A 13,011-nucleotide genomic window follows, 5' to 3' on the forward strand; every position below is an offset into this window, starting at 1 on the left:
ACACTTTAAAGATTAAGATTGTACAGACTTTAGTCTTACTTCTAAATCCAAAGAAAGGTCCCAGAGACATATTTGTCCATCGTGGCATCCCGTGACGATCATCGATGCATCCTCCATGAGCAGCAGGGTGGATATGCAGTGTGTGGGGGCTTTACGGCCCCACAGGACGATGGGCAGAACGAGACTGTTTCCTGCCATTTTGCTTTCACGCCTGTCAATTTAATCAAGATGATAAATATTACGTCTCAGCAGGTATGCCATTCCTACACTTAGCACATTCTTATCCTTACAAAAAACTTAAAATATTAGTCATATTAGTCTGAAGGTACTTCATAAACATTTTATACAAAAGAAACATAGTCACTATATATGCTATTCTTCAAATACAATACAGTATACAATCACCTCTCATCAGGGAACGTGTTATTTTCATGTATGGATTAAATAACATTGTTTAAACGGTCACTTGAAAAATACAGTGAACTGTGGTAGTATTATAACTTCACAATTTTGATTTCTCACACGTTTTGCAAAAGATACTTTTCAAAGCGGCATTTCCCTACACATATAGGTATCAAATAGCATTTCCCTATGCACGCAGGTACTTTTGCCAAAATCACTCTTTATACAATAACTTTGAAGTAACAAATGCTTTAAGTCCCGGGGCTGCAGCAGCTATTATATGCCCGATAGGAGAGTTCATTCCCATTTGCAAATGCAACAACCCTTAGTCAAAAATAGGCTCTGGAGCTTTCTACAGATGACTATGCACTTTTCAGAAATACTGTTCTGTTAGAACAGTGTCACGTTGACATAGCTTTTTCAAATTTATATTTATGTTGGAGTATCTAGTATCCTGCATTAGGTGAAATTAGAGGCAGAAAACGTTTTCAAGGTTAGTGCCGTTCCTTAATTCATAATCTGTGATAGTCCATTCCCCCTCATATACACAGCTAAAGAGGCTAACTAAACAAATAAAAGCTAATTAAAAATAGAAATAGCCTAATTAAAAGATATATGTTAGTTTTGAACCGCTTTGGTTTCTAAGTCTTGGTGGTAAATGTTTTCAGAGTGTCACCTCCCTAACAGAAGTACAGATGTACTTCTATAGCCTGCCTTCTGCGGCAGGCAGAGCCACATGCAAGCAAAAGCCGCTTAGGCGGGGTGATAAGGGAAAAGGAATTAGAACACGCAATATCAAAAGATGTGGTATTAGGGGGAAAAATTCTTACTAGCATTACCAGCACTGTTTAGAACTAAAGAAAGCTAGGAAAAGAATAAATAGAGCAAGTGCAGCCCACTCATCCTCCCTCATTTCTCCACCGCTGCCAACCACTGATCCTGGATCCCAAACTGAAGAGATTTAGAGACTGACACTTGACAAATAGGCACTGACTTATTTCTGTGACCCCCTGCACTATGGCACTTCAGGATCCATGGTGTCACCTTCTATTCAATAAAGGTTGCATTTTTATTTATTCTGCATAAATGCTGACGGTCTCATGTAATCCAGTCATTTTGATGCTGATGATCTTGTGACAAGTGACCACCTCTTCTCCCTTCCCCAGTTTCCACAAGACCTTGAGCCCCAGCCCCGCCAACCCCAGCCAGCTTCAAGCTGTAGAGCGAACTGTCCCCTGCAGGCCAACCTCAGCTCCCACTGAGGGGGAAGCGTGGCACAGCGCAACAACGGGCAGCGAGTGTGCTGTTGTGTGAGCTTTGCTACACAGCTGAATCCCAAGACAAGAAAAAAAGCCCTGCAGGTAAAACTCAGTGGCACTGCAGTACGACTTCAGTCAAACTTGCTGACTCAGCAGATTCGACAAGTTTTGTGAAGTTCATCTGGACCTAAAATGCCTTTTTTTTTTTTTTAAAGACTCAATTCACATTCAAATACAAAGCAACAATCGATCAGCCAGCGACTCAAAGAGAAGTACTTTGAGGAACTACAGTAGCACTAGATGTGCTTATTTAATATCTGAAGGTAGTTTTGATCACCACGATTTGCCATACAGACTGGATTCTGGTCAACAAGAAATAGATGCAACACTATCCTCATGCCAACATTTAATATATTAAAATATATTGACACAAATTAACATGGAGAAATTTTTATCTGTCACAAAGCCAAAGTTTTCTTGGTGACTGGGAAATAGCGAACAACAAAGGTGTTTGAATCATAACTTCAGAGAGAAAGAAAACATCATAGAAACTCAAGTTGTAGTAATAATAAACAATTAGGAGGATTAGCACAAGATTTAAGCACCAAAACAAACCCTTGTTTTTGTTAGCAACATTCTGAGCTTGCCAACCACTTAAATGTTTTTGTAACGTACGATCCTCGAATCCCAGTCTGCTTATACTGAGCTTGTCAATGTATTGTCAGTTCTCCGGCTGGGCCAGGGCCGACGCAAGCAGCAGCTCTGGGGACTGCCCGCCTGCCTGCCTGCCCCGTGGCAGGGAACACGGGAAAGTCCACACACAGGAAAAGGAAGCTACATACAAGACTTTTGCTTTCCAGGTAACTGACTGAGCTCATGATTGTTTTGGGTATACTTTTTAGGTCTATTCTGCATTTAGTAAATAAAAACGCTGGAATGTAAGTTATATTTCGATTGCACTAACAATAAGTTTATATAAGATGTACGTAAGATCCATTCCAGTTACTATTACTTTCTCAGAAACAACTGAAAAATGGTACGCATAACCATCAAGCAGAGAAAATATGTCAAGAATGACTGACATTTTCTTATCGATCTCTTATTCTGGATTCAAACAGAGTTGTAGGAGTTACTCTACGCCACCGCGGTAAAAGTTTGAGTTATGGAAAGTTATGGCTTGGAGCATTTTGTGATAAATGAATGGGTGAAACGGTTGTGTTAAATAAATAAACAAATCTTCCTCAGGTAGTATGTTGTGGAGGTTATGTTCTGACATTACTACAGCTGAAACCAGAGCAGAATTTCTGATTTAGAGAAGGAGTATAAACACAAACACAGGCAGAATTCACTGAAGAAATACGTTAAAAAGCATATTTTCCTGTCTTTTTATAGATACATACATATTCTTCTTGCTTGACCAATCCAGCAATATTTGCATTTGTTCACAGGTACGTAAACCTGTTTTACAGCACTTCAGAAGAGGGAAAAAAATTCTGAATTATGACAAAGGAAAAATAAAGGTCATCCTGAATCTAAGTCAGGTTCACTGCAACTCCACTTCCCCACTGCGATAACCACAGTTCCCCTCTGTGTCCCCGTGATACTCGGATCAGACAGCAGTGATGGTTAGAAGGAACTAACTAGCAAACAAGTAGAGCCATGCTGACCCACTGCCCCGCTATTGCCAAACATCACACTGCAAAACAATCCCGCCTGCCCGTTTTTTCAAAGGAAGCACATGCACGAGCTTCAGATTTCCATGGAAGTTGTGGGAATTTAATTCAATAATCTTCAGTTCCACTGAAAACTATCATGCAAGGTTTAGTGTCTCCCCTCTGAGACAAATGCAGAGTTGATATAAACAGAGGCAACTACAGAGATCTTGGTTGCACCAACCACGAACTTGACCTTTTGATCTTACATTACCCTGGCCATTCCCAGTGGTGACTCCTACACTTAAACAAGTGCTTTCTACATAAAAAATATCTTCTATTTCAAAACATTGGTTTTTACTATACTACATGGAGTTCGACATAAATTAATGCCATCTCTCATCCATATAAAAATTACAGCGCAATTTCTACAGGAAAGTAGTTTTTTATTCATTTTGACAAATGCTGCCTATACTCCTAGTGCAAACAACCTCTGTAGCTAGAGAAATCGAACACGATAATGTACATGGAAAAATGGGGGAAGGGAAGACAGCACGAGCAGAATAATGAATAGCTAAGGATTACAAACAGCTTACAGGGCCAGCTGGACATACCAAGCCTCAAACTTCTTAAGAGTGAGAGATGCATTATGGTTTTTCACGAAATCCATGTCATAAAAACAGTAGTATCACCTACTATGAAGTGCCATTTTATGCCAACTCATTTCTTGCACCCCATTGGACTATCTTTATTAAGAACGATTTATTTTATTGAGAGCTATTACTTAATGAACAAGTATAAATAAAGACCAACAATCAAGCATTTAATCTATTGCAACATATTACAAGCTACACTAAAACTAGTAGTTGTAAAACATGCCTGTAAATGTAGTGTTAATTGTTATGCAATGCTGGATCAATTGTTCTGTCTGGACGATCACAATACAGAGCCATTAAAATAATTAGAAAATTTTAAAGAATACGGTGACCGTACTAAAGAGCTATGATTCTAAAAACACTTGATGTGAAATAATCATAAAAATATAGTGAAAAACAGAAATAAAGTGTCCAGATGCAATAAAAAAAAATGCAATCATACACAACAACAAAATCAAAGACAAACAAAAATACCCATTTAACTCTTTTACCACCGAATTCTTGTAATGAAATAAAATAAAGGACACACTGGGAAAGGTGGGGAGAGATGGAAATTTCTTTGCTTTATATATATATTAAAGCACTTGAATACCAACCAAGGTACAACATTCTTTACAAAGCATTCTTCCCTTGCTACCTGCAGAAAGCTCCCTTCAGCAGTTCCACCACTGTGGACTAGAAATGCAAACCTGTGCCAAAATCCTGACAGATGCCCCAGCTGCAGCCCCCACAGGTAACACACACACAGCATTCCTCTCACCCCCTGACTAAAAGACACATTGGTTTAGCAGAGATCTCAAAGGTACTTGTTTGACCACACTTCCTCCAAGTTTTTTTTTCATGACAGTAAAAGATTACACTGATGATAAAATATCAATTAAGTGAATTTTAATCATTAATAAAGCAATCCATCAATAATTTCAGAGCCAAAAAAATCTAGGAGTAAAACCGCCGATAAGTAACATAAAAATCTCTTCTCATTCCTTTCATTTCCTATTGCTTACAGTTCAGGGACCAAGTCACAGTATTTTACATGTCACCTGATTGTTTTGGTGATGCAAATGGCTGCACTTTTGAACAAATATAGAAGCTCCCCTACCAGGGCACAAAATTGTTCCTTGAAGTTTTGCAGTCAGCTTAATGCTTTTCCAGACTACTCATAAATACTTTAAAACCGACAGCACTATAAACATATACTTAACAAACTGAATTTTCAAAATTAATACAAAGTATACTACAACATACAAAAATACTAGCACATACATGTATTTTATATTTCCATGCAGAAAAACGTGAGAGAAAGCACTGAAAACATTAACAGCAAAATACTTTCTAAAGGCCTACAGATATTCACATTTCAAAACTTTTATCCAAGAGAAACAGAATTCTTAAACTATTTCATATCAACCGTTAGGAGAGAGAGCAAAAAGAAGAACTACCTCTTTCCTTCTAGTTTTTTATTATGGTACCGCAATGCCTTCATTAAAAACTTCATTTTCAGAAAATACCACAAGCTCATTGTAACAGTTGAAGAATTCAGTCTACAAAGAACAGCGCTTCTCTATCACTGGCAAACACTGAATACTGTGTTTGCAAAAACCAAAACTCACTTATTGTCTGTAAACGATCAATAACTTTTTTACATCAATGATGGCAAACTACAGCAGCAAATAAACACTGTACCATTGACAAATGGTCAAAAAGCATGCAATGAATCATTACAAATGAAATCCCCCATTTTAGTTATTTATACCTCTCCAGAATAAACTATTTTTGCAGAAAAGGGAACTGGAACTTTGAACTGGAAAACGGAGACGTCAAACTGAGCAGAGTTCTTCCTGCTTAATACCCCTCTGTCTTCATAGGGATTGGTAAGTTTTTCTCTATCACTTCCACAAGTGCCGGAATCCCAGTGTTCCTCCTCCAAACACCCAACAAAAGAATGAGTTTGTATTATTGCACGTATGTAGGGCGTGTGTGTGTGTGTATATATATATATAGATAGATGTGTAAAAACATACTTGTATTTATTTTGCTTCACTTTTAAATTACCTCTCCCAAAGAGAATAAATACACAGATGCAGGACTGTGGGAAAAGACCCTCCTGAAAAGACTTGACAAAAGCGGAGGCTCTTTTTTTCATTCTCTGCCCCACAACAAAGGATCTCTTCTCTCCCTCATATTTGCTTTTTCATAAGGTGAGAGTTGCAATGTAAATCATAGCATCTTTTGCAGTGCCTTGAGAAGTTATTTCCACTCAGTTTTTTGGAGTCACAAAGCCCCTCTTCTTCAGTCCCTTCCCACAACCCTGATAGGTGCCACTTAGTATCCTAAGCCCATACAGTCTCTCATACTCACTCTAAATAACGCTGGCTCTTCCGATCATCGCCTACAGCAGATAACTGCTACTTATACCTGTAAGTTGCCGTCTCTTTGAGGATGTACCAGAATAGTCCAGAGTAGCGGGGCATGTTTTGCCAGACACGACGACTAGAAAAATATAAAACAAAGATGTGTTTCCTTTTTTCATTCAAACTAAAGTACCTTAGATCTCCATTTTTCTGCTGCTGTATCTTTACCTAACCGCAGGCACCAAGGCTGAACCACCCCGACAGCCCTCCATGGGATCACTCCAACACATCAATGCCTTCCTTGTACTGGGAAGCCCCAGGCCGCACACAGTACTGCAGTGCAGCCTCGTAATCCTTCCTCTCTATTTGGCGCTTCCTTTTCTTGACCTGCTGGCTACAGCCTTGCTAATACAGTCCAGCACACAACTCTTGGGCACAGAGACACAGCTTCTTATCTACCAGGATGCCCAGCTCCTTTGCTACAAAGCTGCTGTCCAGCCAGTTGTCCCCCAGCCTATGTGCCATTTCAGATGCCATTTCAGATTTCCCACAGTCGTCAGGAACTTCCCCCCATCACCATGACCTTCCAACAATAGAGAGCAGTCTCCCAACCACATCAGCCACTGTCTGGTCCTATGGATTTTTACTTTCCCCATAAAAAACAAGGCAAAAATGGCACTGAGTAGCTCAGCCTTTTTCATGCTTTTGTTATCAGGTCCACTATAGCACCAAAATATAATCCAGCTAGAGTTATATACACATACATCTCAGTTACATTCTTTGCATTTAAACAGAGAGTGATTCTTTAGATTAGTAGATGATCCAAAAAAATTAAAAATAATATGCTAATCTGGTAGAATAGTCAAGTGACTGTTTCAACTGCACTGCTTAGAGGCTGGTATTTAGGCAAATTTCATAATCTGGGATAAATTCCTATGTGAGTAAAGCTATTAAACTGATTTCTTAAGTACAATGTATTAAATACTGAATCAGAGACTCACATAAACATCTTCATCAAGCCATAGTCCTCTAAACACTAACTAGCACTTTCAGGACTAGTAAGCTATGGTAAACTATTCACAGCTAACTCATTGAACCAAATTACAATCAGAAAACATAACAGTAATTTCAAATCAAAGTCCCATGATGAAGGTACAAGGCAGATGCATAGAAAATGTTAAAGTTAACAGGAGCTTATTGTTCAATATAATCAGGGGAATAACCAGGTAGGATAGCCATGGGTATAAGGACAAAGGTCAGATGCACGGTCAGAGAGCTTTATAACAATTGTTTCTATAACAGATTAAAGGTAGAGTCATGTAATTTTTTGGGTCCTCTGCCTCATCTGTCCTATAAAATAAAGCCAATATGCAGCAAATCAGAATAACACCTAAACAAAAACATTCTGCATACAAACCACAGCAGGACTGAAAGCCTTTATCATATGGGTTATCACCTTCTGCCACAAGTCACACTTGGAAACTAGTTTCAGTATTTTAAAAAATGATTAGCATTCCTGTCCATCCGGTTTTTGCATATACTTTTATCTTGCCAAGTGACAGCAACAGACAGGCAAAAAAAAAATCCACAAGCCTTCCTCCACCCGTATACAAACTGTTCCTGAAACAGGAACATTTTATTTGCCATTTCCTCATATTTTCCCACAACTTTCTGTCTTGATGGGAAGCGTCGAGACCTCATTAAACCTTGTAAGCCTCAAGTTATTTATCCTGAAACAGCATCCATAATAAGGATTTTTACAGATAGAAAAAGCACCCAAACAAAATTAATTTATGGTAGGAAGCCCAGCAGCTAGTGAGAGTGACTTTTCCCCTCTGCATTGCCTTGGGGCAATAGAACCAGTTTCCTTTCATGCCTGTCACTAGCAAGTGGATATAATTCTCTAGCTGGTAGTATTTCCATGCCGTGTGTGCAGAGAAACAGTTGTGGCCCCTACAGCATCTGATGCGTATGTAGATTTCCTTGCCCTCATATATTCCAGTGGGTAGATACATGAGGAAAGGTTTAAGAAGAAGCAGGGATAATGATGTTGCAGACTGCACAAGTAGAAAACAAAGCTAAAGGAAAGGAAGGAAGAACAGAACACAGGATTGGAGACGTCTCCAGGCAAGATCACCAGAAGGTACAATTAACACTGTCCTTCAGTACAACTAAACACACTGCTCGACTCATTTGATCTGCCGATGACTTTCAAAGCACAGACGAGGCAGACAGAAGCATACAAATTCTTCACCCTCTTACAGCACTTAGCCCTAACAGCTTGCACACATAACTTTAAAACATTGGTATTATTGCTAGAACTACAAACCCAGGAGAGTAACTGTCACCAAAAAGAAACCTGTTTTAGGTTTAGTCTATGTGCACGAACACTAAGCAACCATTGCATTGCTCATCTGCCACATATAACCCCACTGGAATTCACAGTTACCTGGGCGCTTTCGGAAGCACTGCACACCTAAGCGCTATGTTTTGCTCTGGCCTGGAGCAAATCAAGTGATATCTCCCAAACAGAGGCAGAGAGTATCAGCCCTACATAAATCCAGTCAGAGTTGTGGAACACCTCAGTACTTTCACGTCCCATTACAGCACTGTGGCACGACACTGCCCTGACTAAGCTAGGCGAGCCCTGTGCTGCGCTCGAACCTCTTTCCTTGGGGAGACGGATCCAGGTCCACCAGGCACACGGGAAGGATACAAGGCAGGCCAGGAGAAAGGAACACTTCTTTGGGGAAAGAAGTAAAAAGAGAAATAAATTTACCTTTGTCTTAACAAAGCACAGCAAAAGCCAAGAAGAACTCGTTCCAAACACATTTATTTAAATTAAAGCACATGCATATAAAGAATTAATCTTAGGATGTGTGTGGACACTCAGAGAATCTGCCAAAAAAATACATCTATGAATTGACTGTTTCTTTATCATATATGCTCTCAGTATGTAACAGCTCCAAAACGAACCATTAAAAGCTGCCAAATGAACATCTGCTTTTAAATAAATGTAATTGTGCTTATGTTCAAAACAAAGTAACTCAGAAAGGTTAAGAATAAATCATTCCTTTCCCTATCAATGTTTACCACATGTTAATGCCATTTTCCTGTATTTCCAGCAGAATTTAAATTACATTATTATTCAGATTTGCCACCAATAAGTACAGAGATGGCTGCCATCCATGACATCAGGACAAACCTTCTAAGTGGATTGCATATTTTCAAATGAACAGCAATTTTTATGCCTAATATTTTTCATGTATACAGAATCTCTCATTCAAAAAGACCTTAGTTAAGCACTGCAACAGCCCTCCTAAAACCATTTACAAAAAGACAATCATACATTTATGGTAAAGGCTTATTTCTGTTACATCATGGCTTCCATTTGAATAATCCAATGCATTTTATAAAAATCTGATGATTTTAAATTTAATTACAAATGACCTCTTCCATTTAATACTTGGGGATGGAGAAAAAGGATTAATGAGGTAGGGAGAAGAAAATTAAGTACTTTACCCAGAGTTGCAGAAATTTTTTGCTATCAGAACCCACATATTTAGACAATCAGAATTTTCTTTAAATAGATGATGAATAAGTAAACAATTCTGTTATTAAATACGAATGGTCGGTAAAGTTTGCCATGTCAATTAAATTCCGCTTGTTTCTGAAGGTCTGTCAGTAATTTTCAGCGTCTTTTGGAATTAGTTTTGACTCACTACAAAGGGATCAAATGCAAAATATTTTTGCTTTCTTAAGCTATCATTAATCTAACAAAATGAGTTTGAATCACAGAACAGACGAGGTTGGCAGGCACCTCGGGAGATCATACCCTCCAACCCTCTGCAAAAGCCGCGTCAGCTACAGCACGTTGCCCTGCACTGTGTCCAGTCGAGTTCTGGATATCTCCAAGGACGGAGACTCCATAACCTTGCTCAGTGCAACCTGCTCCAGTGCTCAACTACCCTCCAGCAGGACTTCATGCTGCCAGTGGCAACCCTTTGAGCCTCACCATTCTGTGGGTTTTCAATCCACTTCACTGTCTGCTTATCCAGACCCATACATCATCAGCTTGTCTGTAAGGATCTTAGGGAAAATGGCATCGAAGCCTTACAATAGCCAAGATGTAAACAACACTCACGGCTCCCCCTCATCCGCCAAGCCAGTCATCTCATTGTAGGAGGCTATCAGGTTGGTTACGCGCAACCTGCTCTTTATAAATCCATGCCAACCGAGAAGTCTGAGAAAGCTTTTAAAAAAGTAAAACTTTCTCAGCAAATAAATCCCTGATTTTATTTATTTTTTTTATCTAAAAGAAATTTTGGTCCATATCTGCAGGATACAAAATACTATCAAACAATCTATCAGGTCAGGTCTTACACTTTGACACATGTAGCAAATCATTATCATTTCAGCTTGCATCTGATAAGCACTGAATACAAAACTTAGAGAATAACTGTATCTTTATACTTTATCCAATTAACAACCCTTCTGATTTGCAACTACAAAAAGATTATTGCAACACTATGCTAAAAACTATTTATAAAAAGAAATATTTTTAAAATATAATTTTTCACTAAGAGAGTATTGTGAGTAAACGGGTGAAGAATGCAATCAATTTTGTTAGCTGTACAATCAAGAAATAATTTGTTCATGCTGACAGCAAAGTCAGGAAACTGGCTTAGCAAAAAGATAGGTAAACCAGGACTTTTAATGCCATCCCCCATGCACATGGACATGCATGCACACACAAATCCACACACAAAGTGGGATAGCAGCTGGCGAGTTAAACTGGCAACGACATTCATTTTGATACTCAACTTCACTTGTTTCAATACACACAAAAAAGGCCCCAACAGTTATGAAGGAGAACTGACGTATCCCTACATAACCAAGAGGTGCAAGGACTTTTCAAAGGCCCCAATTTTGTAAACACAGCACACTTAATTTTACTACTACGAATATTCACATTGACCTCACTAACCCTACTCATTAAAACAGAACTAAGCATATCTGCAGGAGAGAACTAACCTACTATTTTGAACTTGGTCAAAACTGTTAGGCTACATTGAAGTTCATGTGAAGTGAAAAGGTGACTTCAATCCAGGTAATAATGAATAACAAACCAGACCATCATTCTCATTATGCTGATCAAGGATTAAAAGATTAATGGCACCTGGCAAAATTCATCACCTCAAGTCATCTTTGCTTTTTCCCTAAATCAGGAGCTTCTCCATAACATTGTGCAGCCAGTACCTCTGCATCCCCCTAAGTCAATTTATCTCTAACAGCTATCTCTAAAGTGCAATACTACATCATATAACATACCTGTTTTTCAAGCACCCTGAGAAAATACTTGTTACAGGGCTGTATGTCTTGAGTTGGCCATTATGTATTACAGTAATCTAAATAAAAAGATTGTGTTACTATCAAGCCTTCGCAACACACTCAAGATCAAAAATAAATGCAACAAATACAAACTTGTGTTCCAAAACAGAAATTGAAAAGTAACTAGTTAAGACACAAGCTCTTCCTTAATCTTTAGATGAAAGATTATTGGTTGCCCCAGCTGAGTAAATGACTACAAAAGTCTGATTTAAAAGTATTAAACAACATGAAGGTAAGATTGGTTATCCCCCCCAAAAAAAAACCACCACTCCCTGTATACATAGAAGGTTATAAAACAAGAAAGAAGAGGAAATAATAATTTGGGACTCTAAATCCTTCATTATAGTTAATAGATGCCTTTGAAAGCTGTTTGCAGGTTTTTCTGGCACTTAATGTGATGACACATTAAATCTGCATATATTTTTCCTGTTTAAAACTGTCATGATCACATGAGGGACAGTTATCCAAAGCAGCTGCAAAGTAAACTCTAAATCATATCCCCAGTTGCCAATAATATCACGGCTGTCATGGAAAAAGGAAATAGATTAGAGAGGCCACGATGTAACGAAAATTTGGCATTAAGAGAAATTCAAGTTCCTATAAAGAGTTATTTCTCAGATATTTCTGTATGAAGAGTCACTCCTTAGATAACTTTCCACTAACAGAGACAGCGCTCTCCATCCCATTAATAATCGGTCACTTATCACCGACTCCCATGACACATCCAAGGCATTACAAAAAAGCACAAGCCCACGGTGTGCAGAGGAGGGTGGTGCATTCTGGGTTGAAACTTGTTGAAAGAACAAGCCCTGCAAGCGTTAGGGTGGAGAGCCGGTACCTGGCATTGCCCGCGCAGATGAAGCCACCCGAGCCTCCCGCCGCTGGCTGCCGGCGGCTCCGAGGGCGCCGGTGTGGATGCGGCGGGGAGGGCCGGGGCTGCGGAGGGCGCGCAGCCAGGGAGCGGGGCTCGCACTGCGCTGGTCCTGCCGCCCGGCTGCGCGGAGCCAAGCGCGGGCGCGCACGGCCGTTCCCCGCGAAGCAAGAGCGTCCTGTCACGGCCCCTTCCGTGGCGTGACTGACCCCCTTCTCCCAGCGCACGAAACCCCCTTTTATCCGCCGCCCCTGGCGAGGGCACGCCAGGCGAAGCCCTGCGGCGAGGCCCACCCCCGCCCCGCTCACACCGCACCACCCCCAGCGCCGCCACCGCCTCAGCGGGCGGGGGCTGGGAGCCCGCAAGCTGCCGCGGGGCTGCCCCCCGGGTCCCCCCCGCCGGGGGCGGAGGCTGCCATCGCCCCCAGGC

At 40.1% G+C, this 13,011-nt stretch overlaps 1 protein-coding gene across 8 annotated transcripts in view; it reads right to left on the minus strand.

Moving 5' to 3' along the window:
- The window catches only part of LOC142074917 (WD repeat-containing protein 7-like), a 152,806-nt gene that overhangs the window by 136,838 nt on the left and 2,957 nt on the right, over positions 1 to 13,011 (minus strand). For 7 of the 8 annotated variants that reach the window (XR_012670754.1, XR_012670758.1, XR_012670757.1 and 4 more), the window contains exon 2: positions 40 to 211. Coding sequence is in view for 2 of the 8 variants with exons in the window: in XM_075135916.1 (XP_074992017.1) it covers positions 40 to 198 (159 nt within the window). In the remaining 6 variants the exon portion in view is untranslated. Of the gene's footprint in view, positions 1 to 39; positions 212 to 6,327; positions 6,435 to 13,011 lie in introns of those variants that run through there. The other variant, XR_012670755.1, reaches the window with a different exon arrangement.

The sequence above is a fragment of the Calonectris borealis genome, chromosome W (genome assembly GCF_964195595.1).
Source record: "Calonectris borealis chromosome W, bCalBor7.hap1.2, whole genome shotgun sequence".
In the NCBI taxonomy this organism is placed as follows: Eukaryota; Metazoa; Chordata; class Aves; order Procellariiformes; family Procellariidae; genus Calonectris; species Calonectris borealis.